This window comes from Panicum virgatum, chromosome 9N (genome assembly GCF_016808335.1).
Source record: "Panicum virgatum strain AP13 chromosome 9N, P.virgatum_v5, whole genome shotgun sequence".
NCBI classification, from domain to species: domain Eukaryota; kingdom Viridiplantae; phylum Streptophyta; class Magnoliopsida; order Poales; family Poaceae; genus Panicum; species Panicum virgatum.
Genome location: NC_053153.1, coordinates 82,408,184 through 82,423,122, shown reverse-complemented (window position 1 = coordinate 82,423,122; position 14,939 = coordinate 82,408,184). Strand labels below are relative to the sequence as shown.

The window sequence follows — 14,939 nt, the reverse complement described above, 5'->3', positions numbered from 1 at the left end:
TGAACACATTAAACTTACCGCTTCTATCCTTCCACCACCACAAGATCGGAAGGAAGAGTGTCAATGTCATGATGTTAAAAAAAATCATGTGAACTTAGAGCCTATTTGGTTGGGTATCAATTTTTGCCAAGCCAAAATTAGGGTACAAAATTTGGCTACCAAGTACCAACTGGTTGATGTCTAAAAATTAAATTGACACTTCAATATTTGTGACCAAAACAATAACAAATTACCGTAAACTTCTTAAACCTTACAAAGAAAAAGTATTGGTTGCCAACGTTTTGGTACCCAACCAAATGAATTTTTTTTTACCAACACATAGGCGTGCCATGATTTCTTTTTTTTATATAGCTTGCTATGATTTTGGTTCTGTACAAATTGGCATCCAACCAAGACTGGGCCTGCGGTAGGAGATTTCTTGAACTGGACTGGACTCGGCATTTATGGGCCGCAGTCCATGCAGAATGGCGCGGCGCGGCCCAGCTGCCTCAGCCTTCTCCTCCTCTGCCGCGCATCTGCTGCTCTACTTCCGTTTTCTGTTCGTCGCCGCCGCCTCCCGCCGCCACTTTCCTTAGCTAAGGAATCGCGGCAAAGGTAGGTCCCGTTGCTTTCGCGGTCAGAGCTGGTGCTTTCGCCCCCTGGCAGATCTCCACCAAGCCAGGAAGCCCTCACCATGGCGGAGCCCTCGCCGCCGCCGTCGAACGCTGGCCTCCGAATCCTCCTGTCCAAGGACCGGTCTCCTCCCTCCCCTCCATCCACCGCCGTCTCCAGTCACGCCGACCGCGACCGCATCATCGTGAGTACACGCAGTCTCTCCCGCGGTCGCGCCCCGTTCCTCAACCCTAGCTGCGGTCATAGTTGGGTTTTTTTCGGCCGTTATCTTGGTAGGACCCAGGGTTCTGGTTTCTGTGATTGCTAATGCTAGTGGAATCGAGATGAAGCATCCCGCGCCCTTGATGCATTCATTTCCCCCCTGTTTGGACTTAGCTTCGAAATATCGGTTGCACATCAGCATGGAACTTCTGGCTGTACACACCCATTAAGGCAGTATATCAGCAGTTAGGAATGGGCATAGTTAGAATAATGATGGAACTGTCACAAGTATAATTATGGCTGAAAAGTTTAATGAAAATGCTTCTATATGCTACAACTAGTATATTCCTGGCCAGATGTGATTTCATTCTTTTTGCAGGGAGTTTTCCGGAGTGCACTGTCTAGGAATGAACCCCCAGAAACATTTGCCCTTCCAACAGTTCAGGAAGCAATTAAACCTCAGGTATATAGTATTCATCAGTCATCTTGATCGATGATGATGTGCTGTTTGTGATTCATGTTATCATTTTACTTGGCTTTACTGAATGCCTGTATCTTAGATAAGTCACGTATCTGATTTGCATGCAGTTTGGGGGTCATTTGCTCATCCGATTTGACACACATATTTCATTTCTCATTTCGCAGAAGGAAACAGTGCTGGTCCTAGAGGAGAACCAATCCTTGGAAAATGCTCTTCGACCGTTGCTGCAGGAACTTGTGGTAAGGTTTCTTATGTGGCTACACTAATCTTTGTTCTCACCTGATGATAAAATTGTTAGGGATTGTTGTAGGCACCTGCATTTTTCGGGGCCACTGCATCATTAGGAATACTATGTTTCTGAGTAGCAGGGTTTTCTTACTGATTTCTAATAGAAAATGGAAGGTGTAGGTGCATTTTTTATTTGCAATACTAGAAAGTACTGATTGCTGATTCTGTTTTATATTTGTATTCTTAGTCATCTGCAGTCCAATCAGGTAAAAAGATTATGCAATACGGAAACTCCTTGGATAGCGGAGAAAGCAATTGCCTTATAACTCGCCTTCTTGGTCAGTTGCAGCTCTTGCGTTATTCTTTGTTCAAATCCGTATCTATTTGAGGACCTTAAGGCATCAACTTCTGACTTCTGATTGCTATGTGGTGCTTATGCGGCATCAATTTCTGTTCTGAGAAATCAAATTTCTGTCCTGATAGATATTGTGCTTTACCTTTGCGAAAGAGGTCATGTTGAGGGTGGTATGGTCTTCCAGCTGTTAGAAGATCTAACTGAAATGTCAACAATCAAAGACTGCAAAGATATCTTTGGTTATATTGAGAGCCAGCAAGATGTACTGGGGAAGGTAACTGTGATCCTTATTTTATTTTGTTTGGTTAGTTCTGTTAGGTATAGAAGATGCATGTTTCTATATTTGCTGACGGAACTCTTGTTTGGTTGTTTATAGCAAGAACTTTTTGGACGTGGAAAACTAGTTATGCTAAGGACTTGTAACCAACTTCTTCGAAGATTATCAAAGGTTAGATTCGGTTGCTTTCTTATTTCTTACTCTTTGAATTTTATTTGCTGTTGCTTTTAAATTTCAGTTTGACATTAAGTGGACCTGTTCTTTTTGCCAGCTGACTTGCTAGATGACTGGTAGAAAAGTACCCAAAAAAATTCAACTTGGTGGGACTGTATAAATAAGAAGAAATAGGCACCCAAATTCGAGTCTAAGAGGACTTAAACCTGGCTCTACACCTCCCACACCACCAACTGAGCTGGGCGCATTTCCTGGTGATCTTGTCTATTAAACTGGTTATTCTAAAGTGAACTGTAAATTATGTTCAGTAAGAGCTTTGCTAATCAACTTTTCTCTTAGCTAAATGATCTATTGTACCATAACACAAAAGTCTTGTACCCTTTGAAGAGATGGCCCTTTTAACCTCATGAACACCTTCATCTATTACTCTTTGTATCTACTAGAGTTTCCCCAGCACTTTTTTTTCTTTTTTCCTTTTGCTGAAGAGTAAAATGCTCCACGGATCCTTAAAGAGAGAATTATTTTCTTGACCCTAAAAAGAGTTGTGCTTAGGTTTTTGGCCTTTTTTCTTTTGAATTTGGCTATTTGGCCCAAAAAACGAATTTTGTTTAGTTTCTTGGCCCTTCCGTAACTTACAATTAGATTTACAGTCTAATTATATTCAAACGCATCCGTTTAGGTTTTTATCCAAGATAATGATAACATAAAGAAACTTTTCATGAATTTTTGGTATTTTTCCCACTTGTAAAATAATTTCTAGGCATTTATAAATCTATTTTCAGTTTTAAATCACAGAAAATCGTAGGAACGTGATAAAATAGTGAAAAATTCACTGGAGTCATATCTAAGCATGTTGGATCCAACAAAAATCACTAAGATACCATTTGAGCTACCAAAAAGTAGATATTTCTATGAAACTTATTTTGGGCCCAAATAGCTAAGTTGAAGAGAAAAAGGGCCAAGAAACTAATCACAACTTTTTTTAGGGCCAAGGAAATAATTCTCTCATCATTAAATTTGTCCCCCCGCTTCCCTAAACTTTTAAATTGAAGGCTTGGATCCCTAAACTTGTTAAATGTGCCACTTGTGCTAACATGAGTACACGACTTCTGACATTGAGGGGGCATGACAGCAATGACATTTACTTCATTGTAATAAATTATGGACCTAAATGGCATTTTGGTTCATTTTACTCTTCTGTTGAGCCAGCATTGATATTTCCTTCATTCTTAAATATCTCAGGCAAACGATGTGGTGTTCTGTGGGCGCATTATCATGTTTCTAGCGCATTTTTTCCCACTGTCGGAGCGTTCAGGTTTGCATGTTAAAATATCCCTTTTCCCAACCTTGCATTATTTGCCTCTTGTTGGTTAACTGTGTATAACCTTTGGAACACCATTCATTTTGTTTGTCTATTTTATCAGCTCTCAACATTAAGGGAGTTTTCAACACATCAAACGTAACAAAGTATGAAAAAGATGCAATGGATGGTGAGTATGACTCATTTATGTTATAAAATGTTTTATTTTGGACCTCTGCAATTAGCTGTTTTTTTTGGTCCTATCTTCACTTATTCTAGTATCTGTCAGTCCTAAATGCTACATCATGATGTATACTTTTATTTATCAGGAATCTCTGTTGATTTCAACTTCTACAAGACCCTCTGGAGTCTACAGGTTGATATTTTGCACATTCTGTCATTCTATGCAATTGGAAATTATCACTCAATGTACTACATTCTACATCATTAATTTTTTGTTTTAATGGTCATTTTTCAAATGTTTATGTTTTAGGAGCATTTCAGTAACCCAGCTTTGACTTATACAAACCCAGCAAAATGGCAAAAGTTCTCGTCTAATTTGGCGGTATGTCCCTTCATAGAATCATAGTTCATAATTCATAAAGTTTTCTTCCAATGACACGCTTCATTCTCATTTTTCAATTCAGTGTCCTGTGCGCTCATTATGAACATCTGATTCATACTAAGATAATCACTAACTTCATTCCAGGTTGTGTTGAGCACATTTGAAGCTCAGCCTCTTAGTGATGATGATGGAAAACTTAACAATCTTGACCAGGAGGAAGATGCCGCTTTCAATATTAAGTACCTGACTAGTAGTAAATTGATGGGTTTGGAGGTAAAAACTTGTGAGCAGGTGGCTCTGCTTTACTTTTACTATCCACTGTTCTGATATGAACATTCCATCTTTTCAGTTGAAGGACCCAAGTTTTCGACGCCACATCCTTGTACAGTGTCTTATATTTTTTGACTACCTCAAGGTACATTAACTTGGAATGAAGAAATGGTGGCATTTAGTTGCCAATCCACAATAGTACAGTGCAAAATCATAAACAAATAAAAATACTTGTGTCAGTGTTCAATACACGCTTGTGTTATCATATTCACTATAATATTCCCAAATAGAAATAAATATGCCAGTCTTCCATACACGCTTGTATCATTTATTATATTCACTATAATATTCCCTGCTTTTGTGCATCTGTACTATTTTGCTCTTGACCATTTCATTTGATTAGCCTGTTACAATCAATGAAGTGCAGACTGCTGATGAAGTTATTTTGTTGCTCAGGTGCCTGGGAAAAATGACAAAGAAGGTCCTACTGGGGGCATGGTCAGCATCGAGACTTGACATCTCGTTTAATAATTGTGCCTCATCATTGTGATTTTTTCAACAGCTAATTTGCTATTGTATCAGTTCTAATGAAACCCCTTGTTCTTTTTATGCATCTTGTGCCGGCATCTACTAGACTGCAGATAAGACTTCTGTAAATATATCCATAGAAGCTGGATACTCTTCCTCCAATCTTTATCTGAGACCTGAACAATAAATAATTGAATGCTGTATCAACTGTCAAGCATTGGCTGTCTGATCGTTAGGTTCTCCAATTTAGAAATATCAAGTTGCATCCAGAATAATTCAGAATATTTTTATCCCAATGTTCCGTATCATCTCACTTCTCCCCAAGTACAAATTATTCATACATTACAGTTATAGATATTTCCCGAACCTTTGGGTGTAGATAAAACTAGTTGTTTGTAATGAGCTGAAGATTGTGCAAAAAAAAGGATAAATCAGCTGTTGCATAGAGTAAATTGGTGGTACTACCTGTTTTAACAGTGTCAAGCAATACTAACTGATCTTCACCCAATAAAGGAAACTTAGCCATATTGACTAAATCAGTGTATAGAGGAAGATAATCTTGGAATAGTTTCCAGCTGGCTAAGTTTTTTTTTTTTTCTGTATGACTCACCACGGTTCAACTGGGAATAATTGGTCTTGTATATTTTTCTACTCAACCAGAAAGAGGAAATCAAATCATGTGAAGAGCGTGTTAAGAAGCTTCTGGAGGGTATTCCACCAAAAGGGAATGAATTTCTGAAAAGCATTGAACATATTCTTGAGCGGGAGAAAAATTGGGTATGCTTTTAACTGCCCATGGTACAATTTTTTTTTTACCATTATTATAGGAACTCACACAAACAATGATTCTCATCCCTCTGGATACATCTTAAAAAGGTTTGGTGGAAGCGCGATGGGTGTCTCGCATTTGAAAAACCACCCTTTGAAAAAAAATCAGGTCAGGCTGGAGGCAGAAAACGGTATGCTACTTGCTTAAGGCACTCACTGTCAGTCAATGGTATCACATCAAAATTTATTGCTCTAGATTTGTTTTGGAAAATTTAATAAGAGAGAAATTGCAATAACAGAATTGCATATATTTTTAAGTTTTCAATCTGAAACATACTTATTTCTCAGAAAGACATGTCCAATCATATTGTTCAATGTTATGATTCTGCTATGTAAAAGGAATCATGGGATATTTTGCACAAAATTTAAGTATTTGGTTACTGTTACAATCTTAAAGCTCATTGGTGCCCCCCCCCCCAAAAAAAAATCCCTTTTTATACTGTCAGCAGTGAGGTGATAATGCATGTTTTCTTTCATTCATTTTAGGAAGCCAAGGTGGAGACTGGGAAACAAAGAGCTTAGCCAACTTTGGAAATGGGCAGAACAGAACCCTGTATGTACATCTTCCCAACTATCGTGCTTATTAGTACTAAATTGTACAAATTTAGCAGTATGGGGCTGTCGATATCAGTTTGAGGCCGTTGATATTGAAAGATAGGTGCTTGCAGCTTGCAGTCCATTTCTGCTTGACTGCTTGTATATAGTGTAGCAAGTTTTGGTGCCAGTGCCTTAGTAGGACAGTGGGGTAGTACTTGTGTTCTAAGTTCTCAATGTCAATGAATTGCAACTTCTTAACTAGTCTAAAAACATCTATTTTAGTTTGGTATTTCCCTAAGTGGTTAAAGAGATTAAAGCTATAAAATAGGAATTGTCCCATTAATTTGAGTTTTAACATTTCCTTTGTGTTGTTTGAAAAATGTCAGGCTATATAGGGCACTGCTCCCTTGCTATACTTCTTTCACAGAATTTTCTTCTGTACTCTTGTACTTGTACCACTTATTTTTCACTGTGCAACTTTGACATTTAATTTAACCACTCACGTTTTCTTTATTGGAACTGTAGAATGTTTTGACTGATCCTGACCGAGTCCGCATGCCATCAATTACAGAATATTGGAAACCACTTGCTGAAGATGTAAGTGCTTTGGCTTTTTTCTGCCCTTTTTCTATTAAGAAAGTGGAAAGTTCCATGGGATTATAGTTGATGTTTATTTTGCACTTTGGTGATTCATTCTTTTGCTGCAAATGGAGTTTTAAACAGTCCTGTAATGACAGTTTACCTATCAAAACATGCAGATGGATCCATCAGCTGGAATTGAAGAGGAGTACCACCACAAAAGCAATCGGGTAAGTTTGTATCCCAGGCTCCCAACTATACTAATATTGCTGGTCATTCTAAAGTTTGACTTGATGGGATGGATTTCAGAACCTTTCTGTTGAATTGATCAAAGTGAACCCTGCATGCTGATTATGTTTAAATTGTCAGAGCCCTCCATTAGTCCCTTCCTTATAAAAGCAACTTGGAACTTATAGTCCTTTTGTTGAGTAAACTTCCATAGTATCAGTATGTTTCGAGAAATGTTGAAGACTTCGCATTATGTCAAAGCTCACCCTGCGGCACTGCCTGATGTCTTGATCTACCTGCATAATGCTGACATGGTCTGTTACCTATACTAGCCCCCATCACACTCAAAAGAAACATGATAAAGCTTGCCAGATGCCAGTATCCATGAAAACAAGAGCCGTTATTTGTTCCATTGGCTCTGATTTCATAAATGCCATTTTTTTGGTGTTCCATATTTATAGCTTGATGTGGGAAATATCATTTCATGTTTAACTTCCATGTAGATAGTAGATTGGTCTCAAGAGCAGTGTTTGTGTGACAGGTGTATTGCTGGAAAGGGTTACGCTTTTCAGCCAGGCAGGACTTGGATGGATTTGCCCGGGTATGTAATATGCTATGAATCATTACAACATAATTATTTCATTGTTTGCAATAGTGTAAGAGTGAATGAGTATAGGTAATAATCACCATGTGCATTTCAGTTTTCAGACTACGGGATTGAAGGAGTTGTACCTTCAGAACTCCTGCCACCTGAAGTAAATGCCAAGTTTTCTTCAAAGCCTGCTGAAAAGGTTAAACGACTGAAAAGGGAAGATTCAAAAGGTGCTTCAGCCCAACCCAAAGAACCACAGGTACATGTGATCTGCAGCATACGTTACATATTTTCATTTCAATGTTCATAGATACTAACGATAGCATGTTTATATTATTGTAGTAGCATGTTTATATTATTGTTGTGGATTCTGTGCAGGTTGCCGCCACGCCTGAAACTGATGGTGGTGGCAGCGGGGGTGACCCAGAAGAAGGGGCGGTACCAATGGATTCTGATAACGCCGCGGAGGATGGGCAGAAGCGGAGCCCTGAGGAAGTCTCTGGGCCTGAAAGCGGACAGTGCGAGCCTGAAACTGATGCTGATGATAACATGAAAACTGAAACCACTAGTAGGGATGCTCGTGCCGGGGAGAAATAGAAGCTGTAATATTTCGGTCCGGACAATTGCTGACAATATTTACGACTGAAATTGGGCATTTTTTAGTCAGTGTTACTGATTTGATTGACGCCATGCCATGGTGTTAACCTGACATGTATATAGAAAGCTTGTTTCGCATCCGTATGCCTCTGTTCCTTTTGGGTGTGCAACCATGAGCGTACATAGTATAACCATATTATTATTTGCCATTTATTTCAACTGCACGGCCCGCTCGTCTGATCACTGATGGGATGGATTTTCAGTTTTGAAATTCGAAGGGCCAGTTTAGTTCTCAAAAACAGTACCTGTCACATCGAATTGTTGGACACATACATGAAGCATTAAATGAAATTAAAAAATTTACTAATTACACAATTTAACTGATTAGTATGAAATAAATCTTTTAAACCTAATTAGTCTATGATAAGATATTATTTATTAAATAACAACAAAATATGCTACAGTAACCAAACCTAAAATTTTTTGCCAACTAGGCTATCTCCAACAGCGGACGCATACGGGAACGCAAAGGCAAAAATGCCTCTCGAAACGTATTGTAGCAGTATGCATCAGCCTCCAACAGAGGATGCATATGAGGGATCCATTTTGCGTTGGAGGAGAGAGATGACGCAAAAATGAGTACCCTCTCTCCTCGACGCATCGGCCTCCAGAGCAACGACCGCACCGCGGTAAATGCGTCCGAGCGCGGGAAAATACACTTGCCCCTGGTAAAAGCCCGCCAACCAACCGTCTCCCTCGTTTGCCTCTCCGTTTGCGTCTTCCGTTGGAGTGCATAATATTTGCATGCCGCAATCCACGGACACAGAGAAGGCATTCGTACAAATGGATACTCAAATATACATTCCATTGTTGGAGATAGTCGGCATTCGTACAAATGGATACTCAAATATGCATTCCATTGTATGGAGATAGCCTCAGGCGAAACCTCAATTCGTTCCATAAATTTCAGAACCCGGCAACATTTTTCGAGTTCGCAGGTACAACTCGTTTCGAGTTTATATCTCCTTGCACGCAATTCGAAGAAGGGCTGGATCAGTAATTTTGGTTGGTTGGTTTGTTGGGCCTCCAAGCAACCTCCGGTCAAGCACTCAGGACCGTCCGTTTTCTCCGGTGCAGTGCACCCGGACGGCTGTGATCAACTGTGGGATGCTGTAGCCTGTAGCCAGGGGATGTCGCTGGGCTTGGATGACACAGGGTCACGAGCGCAAGCTGTGGAAGGAGTGCCGCTGCGACTGGTGCTATATATGCAGTACAGGCAGAGAGGAGAGAAGCCTTGTCACCTTGTTCACACTCGACAGTCCACAGAGATCAAAAGGAGAGCTTCATCAGGCAGGGGCTCTGCCCACCTTCCTGCCCTTGCCTTGCAAGCTGCAACAGCAAGAAGAAGATAGTAGAGAGGAAGAATGGCGGTCTCTGTCCCCCTCCGTAGCTGCTGCCCTCTGCATTCCACAATCTAATCTGCTGCACTAACCTGTAAGTCCATCTTCATCTACATCCTTTTGCTGTCTTGCAGGCTAATGATCTCTCTCTCTTCCTCCTTACATCCTTGTCGCTATGGGCCGCCCCTTTTGTTGTTGCTAGCTGTGCGCCAGTCCTTTCCCTTTCCGGAAGAGAAACGCACCGCTAACCTGCGGATTTTGATATGTTGTTGGCCAACTCGTGAAGTCGTGATTATTTGACAAGGATGCCGAGTCTTGTAGCCTCGGGTCGTCGCGCGCTCCTCCCTCTTTCTTGTTGCGTTGGGTCGGACTAGTAGATGATGGTAGTAGCAGATTAATAGACCTCTGAATTGTCTCGCAAGCCATCCCTCTTTTTGTTTTGAAAGGAAATAGTAATTTTTATTTTGTGAGAGAAAAAAAAGGGTGCAAACAAACTGCTAGTGGCGCTGGTTGTTTTGTGCCGTAAAACTCGTGGGATGGACTAGATAGAGGACAATAAATTTATTTCACTGCACTGCTATGCTACTAGTACATGCTGCTCCCTTTTGCGTGCAAAGCAAAGGCCAATGGGGGATTTTTTTTCTTTTCTTTTTGGTTCTCAGAGCCAGCGGAGGCGTTTACACCATCCTGATCAACTGTGCTTATTTAAGTGTAAAAAAACTGTGCTTACCATTTTCATCCTTACTCAACTGCAACGCAGTAAAAAAAGTAGTATAGTATTTTTTTTTGTTTGGAACACCATTTGAACTGCTCCCCGCCGAGCCGAGCTGAAAACAGAGTACTGACTCCAACACGCCGCCCACCCTCGGTCCCTGAAAAATCAGCCCTACTATCACAGTAGGGTTTGTATAGGGTGAAGGGCATGGATAGCCGCGCCATGTCGCAGACGCCACGCAAGGCCTGGACACGACCGGGCTCCGGCACGGCCACGGGCGTCCCGTTCCCATGTCCCATCGATGGATGGTGGTGTGTACTACTGCATAACTGCAAGGCCCCGGCCATGACGATACCTCGCCCCGGTGCTGCCGTGTTCCTTTCCTTGCTACTGCTACACCAGCACTGCACCTTTTCTTCTCGGTGTTATTCCTGCGATGCGATTTACAAATAACACACAGTCCTGCTACAGTTGAATATACAGTGTTGCTTGTGCGTTCACGGCACACTAGCTCAACTAGCAGCTCTGCAGCTGCTTACCTATCTATCTTTCCTGGTGCCATCACAGGGGGACTGGACGGGTGCTGGAGGGAAGCGACGAGGGCGCCGCTGCTGGCTTCTGCAGTCTGAGCGAGTGGTCACGAGAGCCGCTGGGCTGGATCGAAAGAAGAGGAAAGGAATCGAATCCCGTCAGGAGGTAGGGGGGCTGATGGCTATGGTGGAGTCAGAGGAGCAGGAGAGCTGCCGCCCGCCCACGTGCCCGCCTTGGCTGCAAGCGGCCATCGCAGGTCAGTGAGTCCCTCCACCCTCCCATTCCCCCAACGTTCCTTCGTTTGTTGGTTGCATCAGCACTCGAGCAGCATCAGCAATCCTCCATTTGCTTCTGAGGTAGTGTAGCTGCAGGGTACATTAACAAGCAAGAGGTAAACCAACCCTGCTTTTCTTTTGATGTCGTCGTCTTATTTTTTTTGTTCCTGTGTGTGATGCTCTGCTTGGGCTCGAGGTGGGGCGCATTATTATAAATGTGCCGCAGCCTGCTGCACCTGTACGTAACATAACGTACTCCTGCCTACCACCATTGCATTGCATTGAAGTGGATCTGCTCATCGAATTCTACTTTCTTCCTGCTGCCATGCCATGGTAAAAGTAGTTGCTGGCTGTCTGTGTGATCATGGATCACCTGTGAGGCTGTGACTGAGGTGAGGAGGTCACGGGCGTCCTTTGATACGCATTGCATTGGATTCATGGGCCTGTTTGTTTTCAGTAGCACGAGGAGCATAAAAATTTTGACTAATGATTAGGGGTACTAAATAAAGACAATTTACAAAACTAACTCCACAATCCTGCACGGCTTCGCGAGACGAATCTAATGAGGCATTTGACCGCGCGATTAGAGGATGGTTACTGTAGCATCACTGTAGTCAATTATCGACTAATTACTGTCATTAGATTCGTCTCGATTTTGCAAATGAACTTCGTTTAGTACTTCATGTATGTAAGATTTTTTTTCTCGGGAATTGTGTGTCGTAGTTGTGCTACTGTTAAACAGGGCCCATGACGCACATGTAGGATCCTCGTCTTGCCATGGCCGGCCAATGCTGATGGTGGCCACTACTAGAATCGGGTGACGATCCGACGGAGCACAGGAGGCAAAGGCGTTCGTTTAGTTATTTACATGTAAACGCAAAAAAGTCGTAAACGCATTAAAGTGAAAAGGAATCTTACTAATTTGAAGTATTAAATAAAGTCTATTTACAAATTTTTTGTTGGGCTGTAAATCGCGAGACGAATCTAATGAGCCTACTTAATTCATGATTTGCAACAGTGATGCTACAGTAACCATCCGCTAATTATTGATTAAAAATGAATTAATTAGCATCATTAGATTCGTCTCGCGATTTACAACCCATTTATGCAAAAAGTTTTGCAAATAGACTTCATTTAGTACTTCAAATATCTTGTTTACATCTTTACACATTTTTGAAAAATTAACTAAACACACCACCCAAAGGGCCGAATCCCTTCTTAGATGACGTGAGCTCGTAGCCTTGCCTTTGTTCCCTAGCTTCCTCTTGGAATCTCCCTCTCTCTGTCTGTCTTTGGGGTTTCCTCCATTCTCTTCACCTGTAGTAGTAGGTTATAGGTTGCAGCGCTTCCTAATTTGAAATTTGAAACCCATGGCCCCCTCTCTATCATCTACTCCTACAGGTGCCAAATCATGTCCATCCACGTCAACGCATCCATCCGCCCTGGGCGCGGAAAACTACTACTCGTACCTCGTCGTGTCATGTCAATGCCCTTTGGCTCCCTGGCTTACAGTCAAGTCACTCTCCTTTTGTGAATTTGTGACGAAATACTGTAACACTCGGCTGCGTATTCTACTAGTAATTGTCATTAACATTGCAAAAATCATCGCTTTAATCTGTTATTAGTAAAAGTTTCTGTAATTTGGTCTTGAGATGACTCATCTGCATGCATGTTTTGGATTTGAATGCGGACAGACATCGAGCAGCGGGTGCGCGCGCTGTGCGGGGACGACGCCGCCCCCGAGCACTCCTTCGCCGACCGCGCCGAGAACTACTACCACAAGCGGCCGCAGCTGCTGGCGCTCCTCACCGACCTCCACCACCGCTACCTCTGCCTCGCCGACCGCTACGCCCAGTCCCTCCACCACGCCAAGCACAAGCACAAGCAGGCCGCCGCCGTCTCCGACTGCTGCTGCTCCTCCTCCGACGTCGACTCCGACGCCGACAGCTCGCTCTCCTTCCAGCACACTGTCAACGATGGGCCGGGTGGTGACGTTGAGGTGATCGTGGCGGAGCTGGTGCTGGCGTGGGCCGAAAAAGACATCCTGGCGGACGAGGCGGAGCGGCGGCGCGCGGAGGCGGCGCGCAAGATCGAGCTGCAGGGGAGCCTGGTGGAGGTGCTGGAGTCGGAGCGGCTGGTGCTGCTGGGCGAGAACGCGCGCCTGGGGTTCCGCGCGTCGGCGGCCGAGGAGGAGGCCGCGGCGTCGGCGGCCGAGCTGGGCTACACGCGCCGGCGCGCCGCGGAGATGGCGCGGCTGGTGGTGAAGCTGCGGGAGGACCACCGCGTGTGCATGCTGGGCCGCAAGATCGAGGCGCTGCAGGCGCAGGTCTACGGGCTGGAGCTCCGCAACCGGGAGTGCTACGAGGCCATGGCCAAGTGGGAGGCCGAGCGCAAGGCGGGCGCCGCCGAGATCCAGAGGCTGCGCGCCGAGAACCGGCGCCTGACCGAGGAGGCCGCGGTGACAGCGCGGCGGAAGGGGAAAGGCGGCGGGTGGTGGTGGTCGAGGGTGCGGATGGCGGCGGAGTGGACGCCATGCGCCCCGGCGGCGGTGAGGACGGTCGGGCAGCAGATGAAGGGGAAGGACGACGACAAGTACTACGCCGGCGGGTGCTTCTGCATCTAGAAGGAAGCGGGGCGACGGGGGGAGAGAGATGTTCATTTTGACGGCTCGTTCGGCTGGCTGGTGGCTGGTAGCTGAGCTGATTTGGTGTGAGAGAAAAATACTGCTGGATGGCTGGCTTGCTGGTGGCTGGGCTGATTTTGTATGAGAGAAAAATACTGTGTTTGCTAGCTGAACCAGCCAGCCGAACAATCCCTGAAACGAGATCCTCTGCATCTTGAAAAGTACTGCGGAATGAACGAGAACTATCCGATCTGAAGCGATTGGAGGAGTGATATAGAGCCTGTTTGGCAGGGCTCCGGTTTCTCCAAAAATAGTACCGGCTCTGGCTTTTCAGATGGAGCGGCTTCTCCGGTGGAGCTGGAGCCGTTTTAGAAAATGTTTGGCAAAATAGCTTCACTTGTTAGATTGATGTGTAAGCTGCGTGAAGCCACAATTTCATGGTTTTATCTTGACTGTGTAAGCCGCCGATGGCTTCAGAAACGGCTTCACACGTGAAGCCGGTCTCAAACCGCTAAGCCCTCCCAAACGGGGCCATAGTACTTCCATCGTATCATCCCGATCCAGTCCTGGGAGATTGGAGGACCTAATAACACTGATGGTAGCGGTTTGTGAAGCGAGTAATTAATTAATTATATATAATGACGTGTTAGTAGTAATATGTCCTTGCATTTGATCTCCGGTGTACTAAGCTGATGCATACCTCAGTTTATCTTTTTCTCTAGAAACACGGTAACATTGTTGACAAACACAATTCTTAAGAAAAATTACAAGAAAAGTAGATGGTTATCGCGCGGGGTGGTGGGATCCAACAGACGTGGTTTATGGAATTTTGGTCCTACAAGATAAAATAAAATAGGCTAAAAAAACATCCAACTAATTTATCGGATCAAAACAATAACAGACTACTGGCCTTAACGTCCCGACAGCAGCTGGGCCATCACACAGCGGCCGGCTGATAGAAAACAATTTTCAGCCGGTTGATGGTGAGGAATCCCGTTGAAAAAATATCATCTAATAGTTATCTGGAAAAAAAAATTATACAT

General features: G+C 43.6%; 2 protein-coding genes across 2 annotated transcripts; both read left to right on the top strand.

Moving 5' to 3' along the window:
* Positions 1-484: 484 nt before the first annotated feature.
* On the top strand, positions 485-8,535 carry LOC120690911 (THO complex subunit 1-like). Its single transcript, XM_039973806.1, has 21 exons — positions 485-796; positions 1,193-1,276; positions 1,459-1,533; positions 1,770-1,860; positions 2,006-2,151; positions 2,254-2,325; positions 3,571-3,643; positions 3,753-3,818; positions 3,958-4,004; positions 4,122-4,193; positions 4,338-4,466; positions 4,543-4,608; positions 4,920-4,961; positions 5,652-5,768; positions 5,868-5,950; positions 6,306-6,372; positions 6,882-6,953; positions 7,115-7,165; positions 7,705-7,764; positions 7,865-8,014; positions 8,134-8,535. The coding sequence occupies exons 1-21, from the start codon at positions 674-676 to the stop codon at positions 8,350-8,352; spliced, it is 1,905 nt and encodes a 634-aa protein (XP_039829740.1). The 5' UTR covers positions 485-673; the 3' UTR covers positions 8,353-8,535.
* A 1,094-nt stretch (positions 8,536-9,629) lies between these two features.
* LOC120687739 (kinase-interacting family protein-like) lies at positions 9,630-14,571 on the top strand. The gene is made up of 4 exons (XM_039969773.1): positions 9,630-9,846; positions 11,035-11,254; positions 12,968-13,931; positions 14,432-14,571. The coding sequence occupies exons 2-3, from the start codon at positions 11,176-11,178 to the stop codon at positions 13,894-13,896; spliced, it is 1,008 nt and encodes a 335-aa protein (XP_039825707.1). The 5' UTR covers positions 9,630-9,846; positions 11,035-11,175; the 3' UTR covers positions 13,897-13,931; positions 14,432-14,571.
* The last annotated feature ends 368 nt before the right edge of the window (positions 14,572-14,939 follow it).